The sequence below is a fragment of the Citrus clementina genome, unplaced genomic scaffold (genome assembly GCF_000493195.1).
Source record: "Citrus clementina cultivar Clemenules unplaced genomic scaffold, Citrus_clementina_v1.0 scaffold_2, whole genome shotgun sequence".
Taxonomy (NCBI): domain Eukaryota; kingdom Viridiplantae; phylum Streptophyta; class Magnoliopsida; order Sapindales; family Rutaceae; genus Citrus; species Citrus x clementina.
In genome coordinates, this window is record NW_006262688.1 from 29,047,363 (window position 1) to 29,069,618 (window position 22,256).

The 22,256-nt window shown below is 33.4% G+C and overlaps 4 protein-coding genes and 1 long non-coding RNA gene across 6 annotated transcripts; 4 read left to right on the forward strand and 1 right to left on the reverse strand.

Moving 5' to 3' along the window:
* The first annotated feature begins 282 nt into the window (after positions 1-282).
* On the forward strand, positions 283-1,837 carry LOC18050909 (transcription factor bHLH75). 2 transcript variants are annotated; one of them, XM_006448388.2, is made up of 6 exons: positions 283-689; positions 767-901; positions 1,032-1,097; positions 1,185-1,253; positions 1,373-1,450; positions 1,627-1,837. In XM_006448388.2, the coding sequence occupies exons 1-6, from the start codon at positions 402-404 to the stop codon at positions 1,717-1,719; spliced, it is 729 nt and encodes a 242-aa protein (XP_006448451.1). In that variant the 5' UTR covers positions 283-401; the 3' UTR covers positions 1,720-1,837. The 2 variants fall into 2 exon arrangements, with proteins under 2 accessions (XP_006448451.1, XP_006448452.1); XM_006448389.2 differs by having other exon boundaries at positions 782-901.
* A 1,802-nt stretch (positions 1,838-3,639) lies between these two features.
* LOC18050910 (acyl-acyl carrier protein thioesterase ATL3, chloroplastic) lies at positions 3,640-6,176 on the forward strand. The gene is made up of 5 exons (XM_006448390.2): positions 3,640-3,915; positions 4,081-4,181; positions 5,283-5,392; positions 5,729-5,824; positions 5,923-6,176. The coding sequence occupies exons 1-5, from the start codon at positions 3,728-3,730 to the stop codon at positions 6,040-6,042; spliced, it is 615 nt and encodes a 204-aa protein (XP_006448453.1). The 5' UTR covers positions 3,640-3,727; the 3' UTR covers positions 6,043-6,176.
* Positions 6,177-6,854: 678 nt separating this feature from the next.
* LOC18050911 (universal stress protein A-like protein) lies at positions 6,855-9,206 on the forward strand. The gene is made up of 4 exons (XM_006448392.2): positions 6,855-7,292; positions 7,736-7,827; positions 8,245-8,363; positions 8,898-9,206. The coding sequence occupies exons 1-4, from the start codon at positions 7,121-7,123 to the stop codon at positions 8,977-8,979; spliced, it is 465 nt and encodes a 154-aa protein (XP_006448455.1). The 5' UTR covers positions 6,855-7,120; the 3' UTR covers positions 8,980-9,206.
* A 630-nt stretch (positions 9,207-9,836) lies between these two features.
* On the forward strand, positions 9,837-11,153 carry LOC18050912. The gene is made up of 3 exons (XR_002907263.1): positions 9,837-10,323; positions 10,514-10,606; positions 10,760-11,153. It is a non-coding gene; the product is annotated as an uncharacterized LOC18050912 (long non-coding RNA).
* A 2,238-nt stretch (positions 11,154-13,391) lies between these two features.
* Positions 13,392-15,270, reverse strand: LOC18050913 (endonuclease 2). Its single transcript, XM_006448395.2, has 9 exons — positions 15,157-15,270; positions 14,885-15,059; positions 14,694-14,804; positions 14,457-14,512; positions 14,267-14,350; positions 14,098-14,190; positions 13,907-13,974; positions 13,681-13,754; positions 13,392-13,594 (listed from the first exon to the last, which is right to left on the reverse strand). Exons 1-9 carry the CDS (start codon positions 15,268-15,270, stop codon positions 13,500-13,502), a joined length of 870 nt encoding a protein of 289 aa, XP_006448458.1. The 3' UTR covers positions 13,392-13,499.
* Positions 15,271-22,256: the final 6,986 nt, after the last annotated feature.

Consider the following 22,256-nt stretch of genomic DNA (forward strand, 5'->3'; position numbering starts at 1 on the left):
CGTTTCCAAGAAACTATCATGCCAAGGCCATGAATTAATATTGAATCTTTGATTTCGACCATAATTAAATCAAAGTCTTGGAAGTGGTCCTACGTACTAGATATATCAACTAATGTGGACCTACCAAAGATGCCCAATCACTATATCAATAGCAAACTGACAAATGGCAACAATTTTGAAAACCTTTATTTTCCTTCTTAGTTTTTAATCATATCATGGAAAAGAAATATGAAAATTATATGTTACCCATAATTGCTATATACAAGAGGTCGTATAATCAAATTGGATAACATGCAACTCTTTATATACATGTATATATCAAGAGATTGGGAGTAAGAGAAAGTTTCTTAAGGCTTGCTTGTCTGTAAAGCGCTGAGTTGAAGAGTTGCTAAACTTGTCTAATGGCATTAGAGAATCGTAACACATCTGATGATCAGCCTGCTGGAGTCATGGGTTTTTTCTCAAATGGCAGCTTTTTTGATCATCATCAACAGCCTCAGCTTTGCATGAGCTTTGCTGATAACAACATTCAAAGTGAAGCCTTAGTTGTTCCTTCCATAGGATTGATAGCTGATTTCAGCCATGATACCAGTAACGGAAAGAAGGCGGCGGCGCATAGTGTTGAAAGTTTTATGAATTTGTCTCCCACTCCGGCTTCTGGAAGTGGGTTTTTAAGTGTAAATAATAAGGTTAATTAATTACTGGTCTTTCTTTTATTTATTAATTTATTTCTATCGTTTCTTGTTGAGTCGTTTATTTTGTGTAGGGAACTGGCATGCAGGGCTTGAGTGGAAGAAAAAGAAAGAGAAACAATGAGAGAGTGGTGGAGAAACCAAAAGAAGTGATTCATGTAAGAGCAAAAAGAGGTCAAGCCACTGACAGTCACAGTTTGGCTGAAAGGGTATGTTTATATCATGTATCCGAATATTTTTCTCATTATATTAAAATAAATAATAATTTAATTTGAAGATATATATCACATAGAAATATATATACAAATATATGATTCAGCAGATGCATCTTAATTCTAGGTGAGAAGAGAGAGAATAAATGAGAGGCTGAGATGCTTACAGGACTTGGTTCCAGGATGCTACAAGGTAAGAATTGCTGTTATCATTCTTTGCACTAAAAAAAGAAGAAAAAAAATCTCAAGTTATAATAATATCTGTCTTATGAATGTGCAGACAATGGGAATGGCAGTGATGTTGGATGTTATTATTAATTATGTTCGATCTCTGCAGAATCAAATTGAGGTGCATCCTTGTCAAGAAATTTTTCTATGCCGCCCGAAACTATATATAAAATTTTATCACGTCTTTTCTTTACATTAATATTTGAGTAACATGTATTGCCAATTTTGTACATGTTCTAGTTTCTCTCCATGAAGCTTTCAGCAGCAAGTATGTACTATGACTTCAACTCGGAGCTGGATACAACAGAAACAATGCCGGTAGACCTAAAATCCTTGAGCACAAATTCTTATAATATATGTTTTGATTTCTTGAATAATTTGAAAATGTAATTGATTCTTTTGTTGATGATGAAGCTGATTTACTTAATCAATCAATGATTTATAAATTGGGAGTAAATCTAATAATTAACGACTAATATCTATTTATGTTGTAGGGGACAAATGAATGTGATGCACAAGACATGGAGAGGATGGTGAGAGAAGGGTATGGAGGCCCTTCTTACTTCCACTCTGCTTGGTCTCTTTGAATGCAAGACTTAAATATAAATTTCCTATGTTCCTGCTTATCAACAGAAGTTGCAAATTAAACCTTGTTGTATACACCATATATATGCTTATGGCAATAAACAATAATTATAAAGAAAAGCAAGGATACTGTAATCTCGTATTAATTCCCGTATAAATATAATTAATGCATGTACTCCACTAGTAATTATTGATTGGATTTGGTTAATGTTTGATTAGTCTCTTCCATCTTCGTTATCGAATATTGAGTATCAAAAGTCAGCAGATTATTGTCAAGGACATCGAGAAAGATACAAATTGTTAATTTGGTTGCTAGATATATGTAATCCTTTATCCAATGAAAGACACATGAATCTACTTTTAATTTTTATCAACAATTATATGGGATCCCTTTCATGTACCATGATAGCGATCAATGATGATATTGATAAGCTATATACATAAAGATAATGCATGGATCCCACAGTTTGATTTAGTCACATTTATATATTTAAATTATGTTGGCAAATAAACATCTATTGTATATGGTTGAGAAATAATGGTAGTTACGGAAAAGAAAGTACAATGAATCTATGAAAGAAGTTGGGTGGGTGAAGACAGATTGAATTATATAGGGCCACGTTAATAATATTCTGCTTCCCACAAGAGAATTGAGTGAAGCTGATCAACACCTCCCTCACAGCCATAGGATCATTTTAGCTAGCAGTAGTTCTTATTTTCTTTCATATGATTCACGAACAGTAACACCACGTACATCACCCAGATAAGATCACATATTTGAATTCTCATGCATATATTATTGCTTTTTGTCCACCCTCATCATATTCATCACGTTCCACGTGTTAGACTATGATATAATTGGTCAAATAATATTATGCTGCATGATCCAACTCCATCATGAGGAGAAAGCCACATCAGCCAGGGGGTTCTTATTAATTATGATTCACTGGCGCAAAGAAACCCATTAAGGTAATTCATCTCTACTAGTTCTTACTAATTAAATATTAGTTTGTAAAATTAATTTATAAAATGAATCAAATCCCCAAGCCCAAGTGATCGTGATTTGTGAATGTGCTGTAAAATCAGTTTAGCTAAACATGATTGCATGAATCGTTTGATCTTTCCTAATTTGTGCTCATTTGTGTGCAAATAGCATTTTCCTTTTTCAAAGGGTAGGGACAATATTTTATTTACAACCACAATGCCCAGGCTCAGGCACCATAGCTAGCGTGTCTGCACTAGGAGGAGTTGGTAAGCCCTGGTTAGCCAAATCTTTGAGGAAATAATAATAATAATAATGTAAACCTTCTCACAAAAAAAAATAAAAATTGTTCAATGTATCAAACAAATTTCAGCATATCAATAATATAGTTAACATAGTCCCGCCCCACCCATAAACTAATTATACAAACTCTCACATATAAACTGAAAATAATGGATAAATAAAATAAAAAGTAATTAGTGTTCAATGCGGAAGTAAAATTGAGATACTTAGGATGCATTTGGGATTAAAATTTGACAGTTATAACTTAAAAGTTACAATACTAAAATGTTTAATAAACAATAACTGTTGTAACTTTTAAGCTATGTTAATATAATTTTTTATTTGTATAATAAAAAATTTATTATATCTTTAATAATTTTATCAAAATTATTATTTAAATTTTATATTTACTATATATTACTCACTTTTGTTTAATACTTATAATTTTTTTCTACCGCACAGCCCCTCAGTAAGACCCTCAGCAAATAGTAATTGTACCATCATTAATTATTGTGCAGTAAAATATTAATATGGTCCCTAGAATTTAACAAAATATCACTCGAGTGAAAAACTATTATGAGTTAGTCATTTATGTTCCGCAATGAATGTCAATTACACGTGAATGTTAAAAAAATTGAGAGCATTAAACAGAGTCGCATGGATTTTTTCGCCCATTGCTTCATAATGATAAATCATCTACTAAATTTCCAACTTCCCATTTCTCCACCATCTTCGAAGAAGAAGAAATGTTGCAGGCTTTTATCTCTCCTGCCAACGTGAGATTCCCGACTGCACGTGTTCAGGCTCCGTTTCTTCCCCCACCAGTCGCCTTTCCGACCACTCAGCCTCTGATGCCGCCACGTGTTCTCCGATCGCTAGCCGCAGTGAGGAGGTGCCGTTCGCCTGCATTCCTTGACCTCAATGGTGGCAAAGGGTACTTCCATTAGCATTTTTTAAGCAATTTTATTTGAGGGGTTCTGATGGAAATTCTGCAATAAATTTATTGCGCTTAAAATTTAGTAGTCTGGGCATAAAGTTTACATTTTTGTTGTAATTATGTGATATCACCCAAAAAATTTATAAGCTTTTATGTTTGTAGAATGAGTGAGTTTCATGATGTTGAGCTTCAAGTCCGAGATTACGAGTTGGACCAATATGGTGTTGTCAACAATGCTGTCTATGCTAGTTATTGTCAACATGGTAAGAATTTTTTTCCTTTTTCTCTTCTAATTAATTTTGTCAGAATGTATAAAATTTGAGGGACTTATTGGTTGTAAGTGTTTGCTTAATCTTGGATTTGTTATACCGTTGCTTACCATTGTTAAGTGTTTAGTTTTGATTTCTGCTTAGATGTTGATAGGCCTTGCACTACCATTGCTTACCATTGTTAAGTGTTTAGTATTGGTTGCTGCTTAGATGTTGATGGCCCTTGCGCTTCATCTCTTCACTAATATATTAGATACTGCCGGTGTTTTGGGATCCTAAAGACTAATGATTTTTGTCTCTACTATTAGATCGGGTTTTTCAGTGTTCATTTGCTTGACATTATATAGCTTAAGATGACACTGTATTTTGATTTTTGATTATGAGTTTGTTGTTTGCCATCAGAATCTTGAGTATAAATTAGCTCGCATTGACGCATCTGTTTATCAGCTTTTCGTTTTTAACTTCGCCTCTTTTCTTCTGCACTACATGATTTACAACATTCAATTCTCTCGCTCCCTCCCCCACTCGTCCTGATCTTGCCTTTCAGTCTGAGTTTTCCCTTGTCAACAATTCACATGCGGTGCACTGTTGTGACTGTCTCCATTTTCCTTCATGATAGCCTCTACTAAACACACTGGAGTCACTTTCTGTGGCTTTTGCTGTTTCTTTTTAAGCAGAATAGCTTTTAATAGTTTTTTTTATTTGTGATATATTGTTGTTTAAAAATCTTATTTCAACCTCAAACATAGTGATTCTTTTATCATTGATTCATTTATCTTCATGTGTTCCGTCACTTGGTGGTTAGTATTAAGTTGATGGCTTTGAAGTATATCCTTGTGGTCATTTATTTGTCAAAGTAGCTCATCTAGTAAAAATTATGTTGTCCAGACTAGCATATGCTATCATTTGTATACGTGGCCGCCATTAGTTATCTGCCTATCATGCATTTGTGTGTGTATGCCAATGCACCTCTTCTCTTCTATTTATTGACTAAAAGAATATCGTTTACATATCAAGGAATAGCTCTGTTAATTTTATGTTGTTAAAACACTATTGACATAGAGTGAACATTTGTCCTTAATATATGTTAATCAGGTCGGCATGAATTTTTTGAAAGGATTGGCATCAATTGCGACGAAGTTGCCCGCACTGGTGAATCATTGGCGCTGTCAGAGTTGTCACTCAAGTTCCTTGCACCTCTGAGAGTATGCCTTGATATTTAAACTTATGACTGTTAAACCTCTTGTCTATTTACTTATCGATATATTTAGGTATACAAGTAAGGCACTATACCTTATGCTACAACACCATGATCACCTGATTGGTTCCTTGCTTTTCTTTGAGTTAGATATTATGGTGAAGCTTTTATTGTCATGTACCGACATTTGACTAAAATATAAATAGAAATCATTGGTTTTGAAATCCATTGAAAACCTCCCTTGCATTTTGAAAATTGTTATAGAATTATCTAATTTATTGGAGGATTCCCACACATTTTGTATCTCATGTGTGTATCTGTTCTCATGGTGTTTTGCTAGTAGAGTGGGGACAAGTTTGTTGTGAAGGTTAGGATTTCTGGTGGTTCAGCGGTCCGCTTAATCTTTGATCACTTCATCTTTAAGCTTCCAAATCATGAGGTTTGTAGTTGTGACCCTGAACTGCACTTGTACTGTTGTACATAGTTTTCAGAAACTGTCATGATCCTCAGTAAGCACTCTTTAACTTTCTTGTGCAGCCAATTTTGGAGGCTAAGGGCACTGCAGTTTGGCTTGACAAAAACTACCGTCCAGTCCGTATTCCACCGGAGATGAGATCTAAAATTGCTCAATTCCTTCGCCAAGAAGAGCCTAAATGATTTTAATGCGACAATTACTTTGTGGAAAGAGTTCTTGGCTAAATATAGAGTCAATCTACATTCAAACATTCTTTCTCAGGACAGGTTTGTTAAGAAAATTTAACCCTCATAGGATTATCCCACTATTTCACTGATGTCTGATGCGTGAAATTTTTCTTGGCTGTGTTTTGGGATAATAAGCAATCAAACCTATGTCTTTGAAGAGTGTAAAAATGCGACCTCAGGCTTCATACCAGATTTTCATGTTATACGTTCATCTGATGCAAATGATAACGCAAGAGTGGTGATGTCATTGTACTACAATTTCCACTGCTGTTCTAACAACGAGGTTAAGGATTATCAAACTGATACATTCCACTTTGGGAATGGGCCAATATTTCACAAAATAAGCCTTAGCAGGCTTCGAAAATTAGTTTGCGTAACTAAGATGAACCCATCAGACCCCGTGAAGAAAGGATAAGACCGAATATGAAGTGCATAATGAGAAATTGAGTTAGGATAAGACCCCTCCAAAACTCTTATAAAACCCTCTTTTCTATTTTAATTACAAAAATAGCCTTTACGTTATATTATCCTTCGGAAAAAAAATTCCACAGATCTTGTCTTATCATGCTATCACAAAATTTAAAAATTTTCTTATTTAACTTTTGAAATTTTTATTTCAGTTTCAGTTGTCTCGTGTAATCTAAAATCATCTCAATAAACATATTATACACGGTTAAAATAAAATATAGAAACCTGAGCCGCCCCCCCCCTCACCCTTCCTTTTTCTTTTAACGCATTGAAGATGGGTGAACTTAAAAATGTAGGGACTTTCGTCAGATATTTGAAGCGGTGTTAGAAGATTTACACCTGAGAAAGGTGACGCACACTCGTACACAGTACAAACATCTAGACTGGTCCTGTTACACCAGCTGGTTGACACGTGGTTGGTTTGATTGCCAGTTGAGATTTGCTATAAAGACAATATCATCTGCTTTGAATAGCCTACCCCACGATCGAACTAGAAGTATTTGGCTCTGAAACCCAAAATTCCTAAAGAAAGACCAAAGGAAGAAAAGGAAGAGAGTAAAAAGAGATGGACAAGAAGAAAGTGATGGTGGCTATAGATGAGAGTGAGTGTAGCCACTATGCTCTCCAATGGGCACTTGAAAATCTAGGCGATGCGATCTCCAAGTCTGACCTTATCATCTTTACTGCTCGGCCTAATGAATTTATTTATGTTCAGGCTTCCATGTTTGGTACTGCTCGTAAGTCTCCTTTTTCTTCTTTCTTTGTATCTTATCTTGTTTTGAATATTTGATTTGTTTGCTTGATTAGATTGATTCTGTTGCTGCCTTTGGGGAATTTCAATCTTTGATTGATTGATTGGCTAATCACTATCACAATTGATGTGGAGTGTTGACTTTGATTATACCATTATTAGTTATGTGGACAAAACTACGTTACAGACTCTGTATGTAACAGCTCAATGGAAATTAGTCTTGTATCAGCTAAGTTCCAACAACTTTTCCTCTCTCCTGCAACGCGTGGATGCTCCTCATTTGCTGCGTTACATACAGAATCTGTAACGTATGTACTTAAGCGGCACCTATGAACGTGTGCTATGTCATTTCTCACAACAGTTGGGACAACTTTTTATGTGCAGCATTACTCTAATTTCTATCATTTAGTTCAATTTCGTGACTTTCAGCTCCAGACTTGCTTATGTCCATGCAAGAAAATCAAAAGACGGCTGCATTGGCTCTATTGGGGAGAGCAAAGGAGATTTGTGCTAAGCATGGGGTACATTTTTATTTGCTGATACTTTTGTCTAAATTCTTGCATGTTGCTTAGGGTGATTTAACGAATTATTTTTCTCTTTGTTTATATAGTTTTGTACCTATTTGAAGAAGGGATACACGCAAAAATGGTTTTGAAATTCTTTTACCAATTCCGTTCCATTTGTTTGTGCTTTTAATATGAAGTTATTGATATCATGTTGAGCGTTGGTATGTGTTTCTGGGATACCATCCTCTCTACTTGGATATCGTATTTTTTTATAAATGAAAAACACTTGGGTAAAACTGAATTCTTATGTGTGATGATGCCGCTTAAGCTTCTGTTACTTTCTTAAATGCTGAATTTTTTTTTTAAAATTTAAGAATTTGCAAACTAGTCTCATATGCTGTATATTAAAATTTGTTATTTGCCTTGGTTCAGGTTGTTGCGGAGACAATGACAGAGATGGGGGATCCTAAAAATGTCATATGTGAAGCAGCAGAAAAGCACAAAATCCAGTTACTTATAGTAGGTAGCCATAGCCGTGGACCTATACAGAGGTTAGTCTAAACTTTTGGAGAGCTGATTCGTTGGTTTCTCATGGTTTTGTATATGTTGGTGCTAGGATTAGTTGCCTAAATAATATTCTTCGACAAAGAAATTATTACCATCTATTTTGGGGTATAGGATACATTATGCAAATAATAATAAATCCTTCTCACATAGTCTCTGAATTACTATGTGGGGTTCCATTACCAATGTTGACAGTCTGAAACTATGACAATAGACGTAAGTTGTTAGAGCTGTCACTTATATGCTGATATACATAGCTCTTCGTCAATAGATCCATTCTCAAATTTCTTAAGTTGCTGCACTTTCTTTGTATAATATGAAGGGATTCCTTCTGCTTACATTCTATATAACCCATTAAACCTTTCCATCAACTTTGCCTCTCTGTGCTTGCATTGCAAAGACCCTTCTTTGACATCACATCTTATCACCAGCAGGGGCAGTCTTGGATTTGGGTGCTAATTTGTACTTTAGCAGCTGCATGTTTATGCATCTTGGATGTTAATGCGCGTTTTTTGCAACAGGGCTTTCCTGGGAAGTGTTAGCAATTACTGTGTTCATAATGCCAAGTGCCCTGTGCTTGTGGTGAAGAAGCCAGTTGAATGAATGCACTCTTGCAAGATATAAGAAACTGAATCTTCAGCTGTAACCTGGAGGGAATCAAAAACTGAGTTAAGCGGTCATTACCAACTTAGCCTAAGGAAAGTGAAATTAATTATTTGTTCAAATGTAGTTTGATGTTGTGAAAATTGAGTTTGATGTTGTGGAAATTGAGTGTTGTATAAAGATATGGAGTTTGTAACTTTATAAATAAAGTGGTTCAAGTAAGTTAAGGTGGCTGCTGTTTTAATATTTGATGGATTGTCGTGTGCATCTTATTCTTTCGACTGCCTTATTGGAAGTGCCGAGAGATTTCAATTACTCTTCTTTCACCGTTGATACCTTACCAAGTACATACATTAAGTTTAAAAGCTCATTGTCTTAATGGCATCTCTTTGCTCTGAATCTCTGATGGTTTTTTGTGAAAGGATCATAATTGAATTTACGTTCTTCAAACGAGTGGGCACGGATTGACTGTCATTGTATTGTTTCATTAACATCTCAAAGCCCCCCTCCCCTCCTTCAAAAAGTAGGAAAAATTAAAAAGAATGCGTTGTTCTATGACGATGTTTTGTTCTCAACAAGCGTACATAGTGCCGGCAGGAGTCGGGATTTAAATACTGACGGCAAGAAACTGGAAGAGATCCGAAGCCACCAAAGGTAATAATCACTTTGCATCCAATTCATTGACAACTATGATTTATGAACAACCACCAACCTTTTATACGTAATATGGCAATAATAAAAAAGGAAGAGAGTAAAATGCAGAGCACAACCGAACATCCTTATGGTTATGGGAACGTAAGTTGAATAAGTTTAAGACAAAAAGGTTAATATAATTGAAAATCCAAAGTAAAAACAAGCCTTATCCAAACTACACTGCATAAAATATCCTCAATATCGAGTCCACTTCATCATTTGACTTGACAGTTATGATCTGGAAACACCGGCCTCCTTATTTACCAGCTAGCTTATGCACAAAACAGCGTCTTCACCATCAAGCAGTTAAGTTAAAAACCTAGATGTTCATTTTACGCACTCTTCTTTTACAAATGTGATCGCATTTGTTTTGGAACCATTTGTCTATCCGTGTTCTACAACCCGAGAAGAAGATGGCAGAGGTCATTGTAGCCGCAGAACCTGCGGAAGGAGTGGGTGAAAGGAAGGTGATGGTGGCCATTGATGAGAGCGAGCTGAGTCACTATGCGCTCATGTGGGTTCTTGACAATCTCAAAGAATCAATATCCAAGTTTCCACTAATTATCTTCATGGCACAGCCACCCACCAAGTCCAAGTTCGTGTTTACCGCACCTTTTGGTTATGCTCGCTTGTACTCTTCTGCTTTAACCAGTTAGGTCTTTATACATACATAAACACTCCTAATCGTTTCTCAACTTTCAAGCAACCTTGAGGATTAGCTGTATATGAACTATTTTCTTTTGTCTAAAAAATTTCTTGATTTGATATTGTGCATGTGAAGTAAGGTAACTGTTAGGTATTGAACTCATGGTAACAAGTTTCTAATCTTTTGCATACACAGCACAAGATTTTGTCAACTCTGCTGAAGAAAAACAACGGAAGCTGACATTGGCTTTTTTTGCAGAAAGTAAAGGACATTCTTTCTAGTCAAGGGGTATGGCTATGTCTTTTGATTCTTTAATGGAAAAATGTTACTCAGCATTTATATTTGTCTCATTTTTTCTTTGTTTTATTATTTTCTCTGATTGCCAAAGCAGAGCGTGTGAAAATAAAAGGTTAATTCTTATTGCTTTCCACTAATTTACAGGTAAAAGCAGAGATGGTTGTGGAGGTATGGGATCCTACAATGGCCATATGAAATGCAGTTCAGAAAGTGGATGTCAATCTACTTAATTTAGGTGAACATGGCCTTGGAAAAATCAAGAGGTTAATTAGTTCTTCCTCTTGTAACTTCAATAAAATACATATATATGGTGACTACTGTTTTCTAGTTTTTTTCAAACTGGGAAAACATTATTTCTTTGATGCTCACGGCTTGGACAGGACATATCGTAAACTAAGTTAACAGACTATTCAGATTGGATACAAATAATGGACAATAACTAAAAAAATGAAAATCAGACGTGATTATTTTGCAATCTGGATTTGGATGCAAAATGAAACTACTATATATCCAATTCCCTGTATTACTAGGTTCTTTGTTTCAATATAGTTATAAATAATATATGTCATTATTGAAAGCTGGCATTAAGAGTCCGCTACGGGGCTTTGATAGGGAGCGTTAGCAATTACTACATTAGAACTCGAAATGTCTTGTTCCCGTAGTGAAGAAACCATGAGGAAGGAGATTTTACTTTACATGTCCAAATTAGAACTGATCTTCTGTTAGTGTTTATGCTTGATGAAATCAGTTTCCATAAAATGTTGTCTGATATGATCATTCAAATGTAAGTCATTTGCATTATCTAGTGTGGGATTATATGTGGAACGTCTTGAGTGAATGTTAAAAAAGAGCCTTAATTAAATCATTTATTGGTGGTGAAGCCAGTTGCAAATCAACAGCTAGCTACTGGAATCATGAAAAGGATAACCTAATTGCAGCCACAATTGCAGCTACGAGAATGAGCATATCACTAGAAGCCATAATTGCAGCCGTAATTGGGTTTGCATTTAAGTGGAATAAGTGCCTTGAGCTAACCATAAAAAATACAAATACCATAAATATATAACTCCCTTTTTCCCACATTGAATTGTCAATATTACTCCAAGTGATACCTCGCTCTCCTAGTCCTTCTCCATGGTAGCAATTAATTAAAGACACTGAGCTCACAAATTAATTACCAGAAGCAATCTATTACTCTTAATATTACGCTCTATTCCAGCAGAACCACGCCAATGCAATTCTATTACTTACTATTTCGACTATTATGCTAACAACGAATGATTTTCATACATAACCCGGATGATTTTTTACTATATATTGAAAATGTTGTACTATCAAAGTGTTTTATTTTGTAATAAAACTCATCTACTAACCTAATTAAACTTGGAATCGAAATAGAATCCTAACAAAATAAGAAGACTTTCTAATCATCATCATTATTGTAATTATTATTCACAACTATTAAAATAAATAATGACAATAATTAACAAAGATCATTTTAATAACTAGCAATGATCCATTGGTTCTAAGACAATGCAAATACATCAATGGCCATACGGCTCATTCTGATTCCGATTTCTACAACTAAAGTTAATAATTTATTCTGATCTATATTTCTCATTTCGATTCAAGTTGATTCTCAATATCGATTAGCAAATGAACCATTAATGTATAAAGTATATGTATTTGTGGGGGTGGGACTATTTGTGAACAACATCCTAATTGGAACAACAATATAACCACAACACAACGATACCGCAACAACAAAACAACACATAAACACCAAAAAGAAAAAAAAACATACAATCACCCTCAAAGCTATTCACCGAATACTTCTCCACTAGCTCTTGCCCAGGTCAAACTAAATTCAAGAGTGAATTGTAGTTGGTTGAAGGTTTTTAGATGCTGCTTTATTGAAGGATCAACTGAAATCAGCTGCAAGGTGAAGAATGTGAAGATATAGGCATCTGAGTTTTTGGACTCAAATGCAACATGAAAGGCATTTTAGGGGCATTTTTTCAGTTTAACTTTAGTTAAGGGGGCTAAATGATGTTTTGGTGCTAATGTGGCAGAACTAGTTATATTCTGTTACTATATTTCCAGAGACGCCAGCACTAAAATGAGCTGACCAGCAGCACCTGATGCATGAGCTCTTTCTTCTTCATTTGTTGATCTGCGTAACGTCTTCTGTAAAATCCATTGTATTGTGAGTGTTTTTGATCAATAAAAGAGAGCAGATTTTTCTTCACAACTTGCTTGATTACTATCTTGTGCAATCTTTCTGGAATTGTTCTGGGTTATAAATTTCTTGTTCTGATTCATTTTCATTTAGCTTAATTCATCAAGATTCGTGAGTATCATTTGGTAAAGAGTCAAAAGCTTCAACAATATAGTTATATCATATACTATAATAGTGAAAGCTGGCGCTATCAGTTTCCTACGGGTCTTTGATCTGGAGCGTAAGCGATTACTGCATTCAGAATGCGAAATGTCCTGTTCTGGTAGTGAAGAAACAATGAGGAACGAGATGTCCAAATCAGAACTAATCAGTGTTCTGCATGTGTTTATGCCTGATGAAATCTATTTTGGATAAAATATTGTCTGATATGATATTCAGATGTAAATTATTTGCATTATCTAATTTGGAATGACTACGTGGGACGTCTTTTGTGAATGCTAAGAGCCTGCTTATTTCAGAAGTAGTTAACAGAGTAATAGCTTTGTACGCAGAATTCTATCACACTTTCGAAGAATAACATTTTCAACATTTGCAAGCAGTGCGCCCAAAACTGAAAATTAAGTTCACTTATACAACTTCGTAATAACTCCATGCGATCAAATCTTGAGGCATGCTTTGATAAACCAGGTGGAAGCAAATATTTTTTCATCCAAAGATACGATTAAGAGTGGCTGCCAGTCGAACTCCACCTTGAGCTAACCGCAGTTTTACTATGGGTAAACGAGAGTTGAAATATTCATCTGCAAGCTCTTTCTATGTTATTTTTCCAATATACAGGAATGGATTATGACGATGCATGGTAATTTCACAAGAATTTACTGCTTACCTTCTAGTATTGATCCTTCACTTACCCCTTTATATGCCCAGTCACAGGCTGCTTTGATACCTTCAGATGCATACCTGCAGAAAGAACTCCAATTATATATTATTGGTCGTTCTCATTGTAGATTTTTGGCCTGAAATGGGGCTTTTGGGACAATAAATGTTTATCTAATTTCGTTTTAGTTTCTTTTTGCTACGAATTAATCTTATATAAAGGTTGAGGACCGTACACATCGGGGCAAGCTGTATTGTTTGCGCTGCAAGTCTCCCATTTTTTTACTAGATCTGCCCAGTCAGTCTGTTATTTTCATTATCATCAAGAGAAAAATGTTAAAATAGATCATGGAGTACAAAGATAAAAATATTAATTCAAGTACTGAAAAGGAATTTTCAGCTGGCAAAATTTTGTGAAGTGAGATACCGTAATGTTCTGCTGTATTGCATCAACAAGGCCATCGATATTTGAGTTATAGAACCTTTCTTCTGCTGTTTCAATTATGTTGTTATCCCAAACCTGTATGCTTTAAAATTAGTATACAGTTAAAATTTTAACCAACTTGCGTAGTGGTTTGGAAATGAGTCTCACTCACATGGTGAAGAACTTGCTTTCTTGTGTACCAATGGACATCAATTGTATTACCTCCCCTGTCTGAGGTAAATCCCACATGCAGAGGCTGCAAAAATTGGATGAATAGTACCATCTATGCTGGGCTAATAATGCGTTCTTGTTGATAAATTTAACACAATGCAGCGAATAAACCTGCGTTCTTATTATCTTACCTGATGAATGTCGCCGATAAAATGAGAAAGGAAGAGTAGTGCTTCTGTGAGGTTATCTGATTACAACATAGAATATCGTCCACCAAGAAGAAAACTGTTTAGATAAGTGGCCGACACTCGTATTAAAGTTAAGTCTTTAACGGAGAGATTGAGACAAAGGGCCACAAGGGGGTTCATCAAAAATCATGAACTATTTGTAACAAGAACAAAAACAAAAGGCTTGAGGAGAGGATATACATTCAGAATGAGAGGAAGAAGCAGAGTTGTAGCTGAGAAGCTGGGTCGTGTAATTGTTAATAGCCCCAGCAACGCACCTTCCTTTTACCCTATCTTCATCCTTGCAATCCCCTAAAGATCAAAAACATCAGCGTGTCGAAACATGTCATTGAGTCTTGAGTTAAACTTGATCTATAAGTCGTTAGGCTTACTGTTGTACTGGTATGTGCAGAGATTATCTGGGGTGTCAATGAAATGAAGAGCAGAAGACCAATGATAATGAAACTTGACATGGTCTGCCCACGTGCACACACTCCCCAAGTCATTATCTGCTGATTCTGGAAGCAGTTGCTTCACCGCATCTGCCGCTGCTTCGCTCAGCCGAGACTGGAAACAGAACATAAACCAAATGACTCAAAAGAAATTAAAGGAAAGCCTGGAAACTGACAATACACAAGTAGGATAATACAAAAACTAAAAAAACCTGAGCAATTCTGCAAACTGCGACATGCCCATCATTGCCCCAACAGTGAATTAATGGAAAGAGAACAAAAAATGAGACACAAGTTAAAATCTGGTAAGCCCTGAGACCCTCCATTTTTATTTTTCTTATACGGGATTTCTCTTGCTTGTTTTATAGATATAGTAAAGGAAACAAAATAGAAGAAGAAACCGAAACGTTATTGATGATGGGTTGGTGTGAACTGTGTGAACAAGAGTACAAGACGACTGACTTTCTTGTATTTTTGGTTTGTACATTTGATTGTCATTTTTGGAATGTGACAACTGATAATCCTTTTCTTTTCTTTTCTTTTTCAATGTTGAAATCGAAAGTGTTAGCGTCAGGATATGAATCTACGTGCTTGGTAAGGAAAGGAAAGGAACCTAAGAAGGAAAACAATTTGAGTTGGCTAAAATGATTGTAACGTTGTTGGATTCATCAAAGGCAGGAACATTCCAAACTGTATAAGAAAAGATTCTGCATATGAATTTAATAGAAATATATTAATTATCAAGATTCTAATTTCGCTTTTTTCGCTTCGGTTCATTTTCTTTTCAGATGAAATCCCGCAACTAGGTCAGTTGGTGTATGGGGGTATGGTGTTAAGCGGTGAACAAGCATCTAGTTATGTAGAAATTCTAGAATATATCTATTGTACCATGTCAGTCATACAACAGCAAATAATATCATGATATGTATGCATTTATTTTGTAAACTATCATGCAAGTGGTGGTTATATTAGACTCAATTACACATGTCATGCATGCATTAATTGGTTGTAACACAACAGATGTATTCTAGAATTTCTCTTAATTATCCCAATTACGTATGAAATAAAAGCAAATTGATCGTCATATTAAAATAAAATAATAGTTCTTTCTTTAGTGCGGGCATTCGGATATTATTATATTAAAGCACAAATTTGTAATCATAAACATTGTTGTTTCAACTCTAATAAATTCGCATGGTTATGAGTAGAGCTAGAAAAACGGGTCATCGGGTCGTGTTCATGTCGTGTCAAATTTAGGTCGACCCAAACTCGACCCATTTAATAATCGTGTCAAAATATTGAGACCCAAACCCAACACGAAAAAATAATCGGGTTACCCAATAACCCGTTTAATATCTATATATTGAACAAAAGTTACATCAAATATTTACACACTATTATACATACGTATGTACATAACTACATACATACATACATACATACATACATACATAATTTATCGATATTATAAAATATACATATCTACCAATATATTACACATTTATACTATTGAGGTTTTAATTATATATATATATATATAATATTATATATCAATATTATAAAATATACATGTCTATCAATTTTTACACATTTACACTATTGAAGCTCTAAATGTATGTAAAATTTTATAAATAAAACATTGTGTTTATATTCACCCTTTTAAAGAATAAAAAAAAGAAAATCATCTCTAATATTTGAGTTTTAATTATAAGAATATGTAAATTATTTTAAAATATAAAATATAATCGGGTCATTGATCGGGTAAATGGGTCAAGAATTTTAACCCAAACCCGACACGAAAAAAAATCGTGTTGACCCAGACCCGACCCATTTAATAATCGTGTTAAATTTGACTATTCATACCTATTTATTTATGTCATGTTCGTATCGGGTAATCGGATCGTGTCAAATTTTACCAACTCTAATTATGAGAGTTCTATATGCATTTCATAAGTGATCTTCGACTTCATCTAGTGGGCTTGGCAGGCCGACTTGCCTCAAAAGTCGGGCTACTAAATGGGCCTCGTACAGCTCATTTCACAATTAGTTTATGGAGCCCCTAGCACCCCCGTATTATTCGCATAAAACACCATTTATATAGTTAATAGTTTCTTTTTTTTTTCTCTCTCTAGTTAAAAATAATGCAAAAAGAAAAAGGGTGTTGTAAAATTTTTAGAAATATGATTAGTTTGGTAAGAAGAATATGTTTAACTTTAAGGAGAACGTTGAAGTACGAATAAATAAAGGTTATTTAAGGCAATAAAGAAAGATTTACAGAAATAATATATTAATCATAAAATTTGTAGTGGAATTTATTCAAAAAAGAGGCGGGACGAGGATTAGTAGGAGGACAAGCGGTGTTAATATCGCCATTAGGGATGGCAATGGGCACCGCCCGCAGCAGGTTTGCCATTACCAAACCCAAACTCACACAAAATTTAAATTACCAAACTCACCCGCAACCCGCAGCAGGTTTTAATTTTTTTAAAAAAACTCACCCGCAGCGGGTTTTAATAATTACCAAACCCGCAATGGTATCCGGCGGATTTTTTGCGGGTTTCCGTATTTGAAATCATAAATGTTTAATATATAAATTTATAATAATAACCTCAAATTCCATATAACATACTCAATTTTATATTTAAACAATGTAAATGAAAAATTAAAATTTCTACATCAATTCAACACAAATTCTCAAATTTAAGTATAAATTACTCAAATCTATTTAAAAAGCACAAACTAGTATCTAAAAATAATAATTACATTTCATATTATCATTTAAAATAAGCTCCAAGAGAAGATATTTATTTCATTCACCACCATAAGCACCCATCTAACACAATGCCTATAATAATAATTAAGATTAATATTTTCAAATACTAATTCGAAGGGAAATACCTTTAGTTTTCTTTAGTTTATGACTTTAGAATAGGAGATGGGCCACATATACATATACACAACTTTGAGCCTTTGGCTATTTAGTAATTTGATTAATGATATTATTTTCTTTATACATTTTTAGATTTAAATTAAATTAAAAATATTTAGAAAAAATATTACGGGTTTGGTGGATATTCATGCGGGTATCCACCGGATATAAGGTTAATACCAAACTCACCCGCATCTATGTACGGGTTTTAATTTATAATACTAAATCCGCCCGCAACGGGTAAAATTACCCGCAACGGGCGAGTTTTGGCGGGTGGGTTTGAGTTGGTTTGTGGGTTTGCGGGTACAATTGTCATCCCTAATCGCCATCAACGCTGTTGCCTGTTGGGCTCAGGGACCTTGGAATAATATTTGAACGATGGACTAAAATGGATTATGTCAAACGTAATAATAATTAATCTTCCATGCATCGCACATATAAATATTATAATATATATTTGCCTTCGTTGAGCTTGATAGGATCCCTGGTTTTAAATTATTAAACCTAGTGTTGAACAATAATAAATTAATTACATGATATAATATAATAACCTCCTACCTAATACGAAAACAAAAACATATGTAAAGGACCCATCTTCGACCTTTAATTAATTGTTTTTTTTTTATTGATATTTGAACTTTTAGGTATAATCCGGTCGGTTCATGCTGGTGGATCGATGCAATGTGTCTGACGACCGACCTTCCAAATGATCATAAAAGTTAATCAACTTCTTGTTCGCATTATTAAATATATTAATCACCCGCTCTTCTAAATAAATAAGTCGATAATGACACTGATTAAATTTGCATAGATAATTGACAACCAAAGTGAAGATATCATATTTTAGTGATCATTTTAACGTCGAAGGAGCTGAAATCATAGTGTATTATTCGCAAACGATGAAGACACTAGCAGAATATGCAATTGAAACGATTAAACTTATAAAAGCTAAAACAAAAAATTGTCACTATTGGTTTTTAATTTTTTTCCAGTTGTTCTAGTTAGTAATAAAATCAATATTCTCGTGTTAATTTAGTTTTTTGCTCAGTTATATTTGTATAATTTTAAGAATACTCGCATCATTCATCTCATAAACAAAGAACAAAAAGTATTAGTTAATTCAACTAAAGTTAGGTAGTCGTATTGAAAAATTTATTATATCTTTAATTTATTTTTAAAAAATTATTTTTACCCGACATTTAATTTTTTTTCATAATAGTTGTAATTACAAAATCTCAACACTAAATATGATATAAGAAGTTGTCGGCAAATTTAATTTGTTTTAAGATATGACATAGTCAATTTTTATTCAATGATACAATAATTAAGGTACGTTTGCGTAACATAACATCATCATTATTATTATTATTATTATTATTATTATTATTTAACCATCATAATGACTAAATATTTATGCCTGATAATTTTCAATACTCAAACAAAAAAAGATGCCGGATTGAGGTAGTACGTACAACCTAGGTTTGAAAAATTTTCTTAAAAAATTTGATGTTATAGTCGAATAATTCAATTTAATCTGTTGAACAGCTAAGAAACAATATCAATATCAGCTATATATTCGGGAATGCAAATCTCTTTTGAGATTATGCACAATCTTTTTTTTTTTCCTTTAGTTATCTAAAAAAGAAAATCACATTTACTTTTTAATCACATGTTACTATTATTATCTTTCACTGATATATATATAATACTCGCATGTTTCTCGTTCAAACAAAAAAAAAAAAAAATTGTTCATCAAATGGGAGACCATTCAAACAAGATACTAAGTTGACAATAAGCCAATTTCCCAGAAGAATCATGCCCTCCAGAAGTAAATTGAATTAATTTTTCTTGTAAGAGTTTCTGTCAAAAGATATAAATGATAGTTTCATTTATTCAAAATCGGGGGAAACGATTATGTACATCTGGCAGGATTGCAGTTTTTAGACTAAGACAAGATTAGGGTTCGTTTGAAAATTTTACTAGTCAATATGAACATATTCAAATATTTGACCTGCGTGGATGTGGCACGACTTCAATCCAGGGACTAAACATTTATCAAGTTTATTAATGGATACTTCCCATATTTTAAATCAAAGAAAGGACACTAACATTTTTTACGATATATTTTTTACTTTATGTATTGTAAAATTATGAATAATGGTATTGTCTTGTGACATGACATATAAATCTTATTAATTTACAACCTGAAATTCATTCACAAGCATTATAAGTTCATAATTGTGCTCCGTAAAGTAAGTTGTGTTGCTCGGCAATTTACTATGTCTAATTGAACCTACATATAAATTTATTTAATTATCTGAATTTAATATTTAAAAATACTAAAACAATTGAAGGTTTTTTTCTTATAATAAAATCAATATGAGAAAAAAATTTGATTGTTCAAAAAATATTATTTATTTTCAAATATATTTTTTCACGGCCGTATTTTAATCAATCATAATAATATATATGACAATGGATGAATAAGGAGTATCATTATCAAAGACTCTTAGCACAAAGAGCACAAAGAGCACAAAGCACTCTACCTAACCGTGTAATTTTTTCTTAACTTGGACCACTGGATTCGTGGAAGCGTACAAAACCTCGTGATCCTCGTGTCGCTTGATTTTGATCACAATCTTGACGGTGGTGGAAAATAGGGACCACCAGCCACTAATGTATAAGATCACCAAATCCCAAAAACCCGCAAAAATCAAATAATACGTAATCGGTAAGCTGTAAAGCCCAAGGCTCTAGAAAGTAGAAACCCAAACACTACAAATATTTTCCCTCCCTCCACAAACAAAGCCATAAGCTGTCCCCACGTGTCATTGTGTCAATAATATAGTGCATTTAACCGCCACTGAAACGACCGCCGCGAAATATCAAATGAAATTAGAGGATCATGAGAATTTAACTCCGTCTGATCGAGTGACTCATCAGTGACCCCAGTTTGTTGATTAAAACATTTCTCAAAATACAACTGTACACCGTTCGCATCTTATTCGTATGACTCAGCCGTCTCTATCTTTATTCTTTGTCCAAAAAGGTCTGCGCACCTTTCTGACGTGGCGTAGATCTCCACCATACACCCAATCTTTTTCTGCCACATAATTGGACAAACCTTAAATCTTATTTTATTAAATAATTACATCTAGGTCCCTGATTTTTCCACAAACACAAATAAGGATTTAATATGCAATTCGCTTAAGAGGCTCCTGCTATTTTGATCTTTCCTAATTTCTATTCACGGCCTTATTAAATATTTACTAGCACTGCATTTATTTTACTGGGGCATACAATAAAATTAGAGAGATAATTATTCTAAGGTATGGATGTCTATACTTTTTAAAAAATATGGATTCGACTTAACACGGTAATAAAACTTTTTTATAGTAATTCTTTATGTAAGAATAACCTTTATACACTTATAATAAATTTTGTTCTTAATTTAAATTAGTTATAAATAAAAATAAATTCTATATTTTAATAAATTATAATTTTTCTAAACATCTTCTTAAGAAACTTGTCTCTATATAGTAATAATCATTTGTATATTGTAGAGAGGTACATGTTATTATACATTAAAGGTTTAAAATTGATTAAAATATTTTTTTAAGTTATTTGAGATGTGGTTTATTTTTTGAAGTTGTTACCAATTTATTAATTATATAGTATTTATAAGTTTATACTGAGAAAAAATATTAAAGACAATGCATACATTTAAACTTTTAAGACAACTTGCATATTCGTACCGTACATAAAAATATGTGTACTAACTTTTTAAAACTATGTCCATCTTTTTTATCAACATCTATATATTAATTTTGGCATTAATTATTTTAGTGCATACTTTACCTCCATATCATTTGCATCAAGGATAATTAAATCAAAATAATAATATTTTGTAACCACGCATCTACTAAATTATAATCTCCTCATATTAATATTATAACCATAGAGGGATTTTACTATATATGTTGGTATAGAAATGATGATAAAATTATTATAACATCATATAGTGTTAAGTCGAATCTACATTTAAAAAAGGTAAAGACATTTGCACTAGAAAAGAACTCATTATAAAGATATATTAAATATGAAAATGTTATAAATTCTTAACCCACAATTTTTATAAGATAAATACATTAACTGTCAAGGCAAAAAAATATTAGTTGTAATTATGATATATATTAGCTGTGAAATAAATAAATAAAAAAGTTGATGTTTAAGAAATATTAAGTTCGTTGCATTTTAAAGATGAATCAATAATTACAAATATAATCCAATTATAGATGATTTCGTTGTTAAGAAAACACCAAAGTAAAATAATGGAGTAACAGTAGTCAGGACTTTTCTACTAAAAACTAGAAACTATATGTG

Excerpts from the sequence above, each read along its gene's own strand:
- LOC18050909 (XM_006448388.2), top strand. The coding sequence starts at position 402 with ATGGCATTAGAGAATCGTAACACATCTGATGATCAGCCTGCTGGAGTC. Across the intron at positions 1,098-1,184 it reads TGGTTCCAGGATGCTACAAG|ACAATGGGAATGGCAGTGAT; the intron begins GTAAGAATTGCT and ends ATGAATGTGCAG. Across the intron at positions 1,451-1,626 it reads ATACAACAGAAACAATGCCG|GGGACAAATGAATGTGATGC; the intron begins GTAGACCTAAAA and ends TTTATGTTGTAG.
- LOC18050910 (XM_006448390.2), top strand. The coding sequence starts at position 3,728 with ATGTTGCAGGCTTTTATCTCTCCTGCCAACGTGAGATTCCCGACTGCA. Across the intron at positions 5,393-5,728 it reads AGTTCCTTGCACCTCTGAGA|AGTGGGGACAAGTTTGTTGT; the intron begins GTATGCCTTGAT and ends TTTTGCTAGTAG. Across the intron at positions 5,825-5,922 it reads TTAAGCTTCCAAATCATGAG|CCAATTTTGGAGGCTAAGGG; the intron begins GTTTGTAGTTGT and ends TTTCTTGTGCAG.
- LOC18050911 (XM_006448392.2), top strand. The coding sequence starts at position 7,121 with ATGGACAAGAAGAAAGTGATGGTGGCTATAGATGAGAGTGAGTGTAGC. Across the intron at positions 7,293-7,735 it reads TTCCATGTTTGGTACTGCTC|CTCCAGACTTGCTTATGTCC; the intron begins GTAAGTCTCCTT and ends CGTGACTTTCAG. Across the intron at positions 8,364-8,897 it reads AGCCGTGGACCTATACAGAG|GGCTTTCCTGGGAAGTGTTA; the intron begins GTTAGTCTAAAC and ends TTTTTGCAACAG.
- LOC18050913 (XM_006448395.2), bottom strand. The coding sequence starts at position 15,270 with ATGGAGGGTCTCAGGGCTTACCAGATTTTAACTTGTGTCTCATTTTTT. Across the intron at positions 14,513-14,693 it reads TTCTTCCTCTCATTCTGAAT|ATAACCTCACAGAAGCACTA; the intron begins GTATATCCTCTC and ends TGTTGTAATCAG. Across the intron at positions 13,975-14,097 it reads CAATACAGCAGAACATTACG|ACTGACTGGGCAGATCTAGT; the intron begins GTATCTCACTTC and ends TGAAAATAACAG.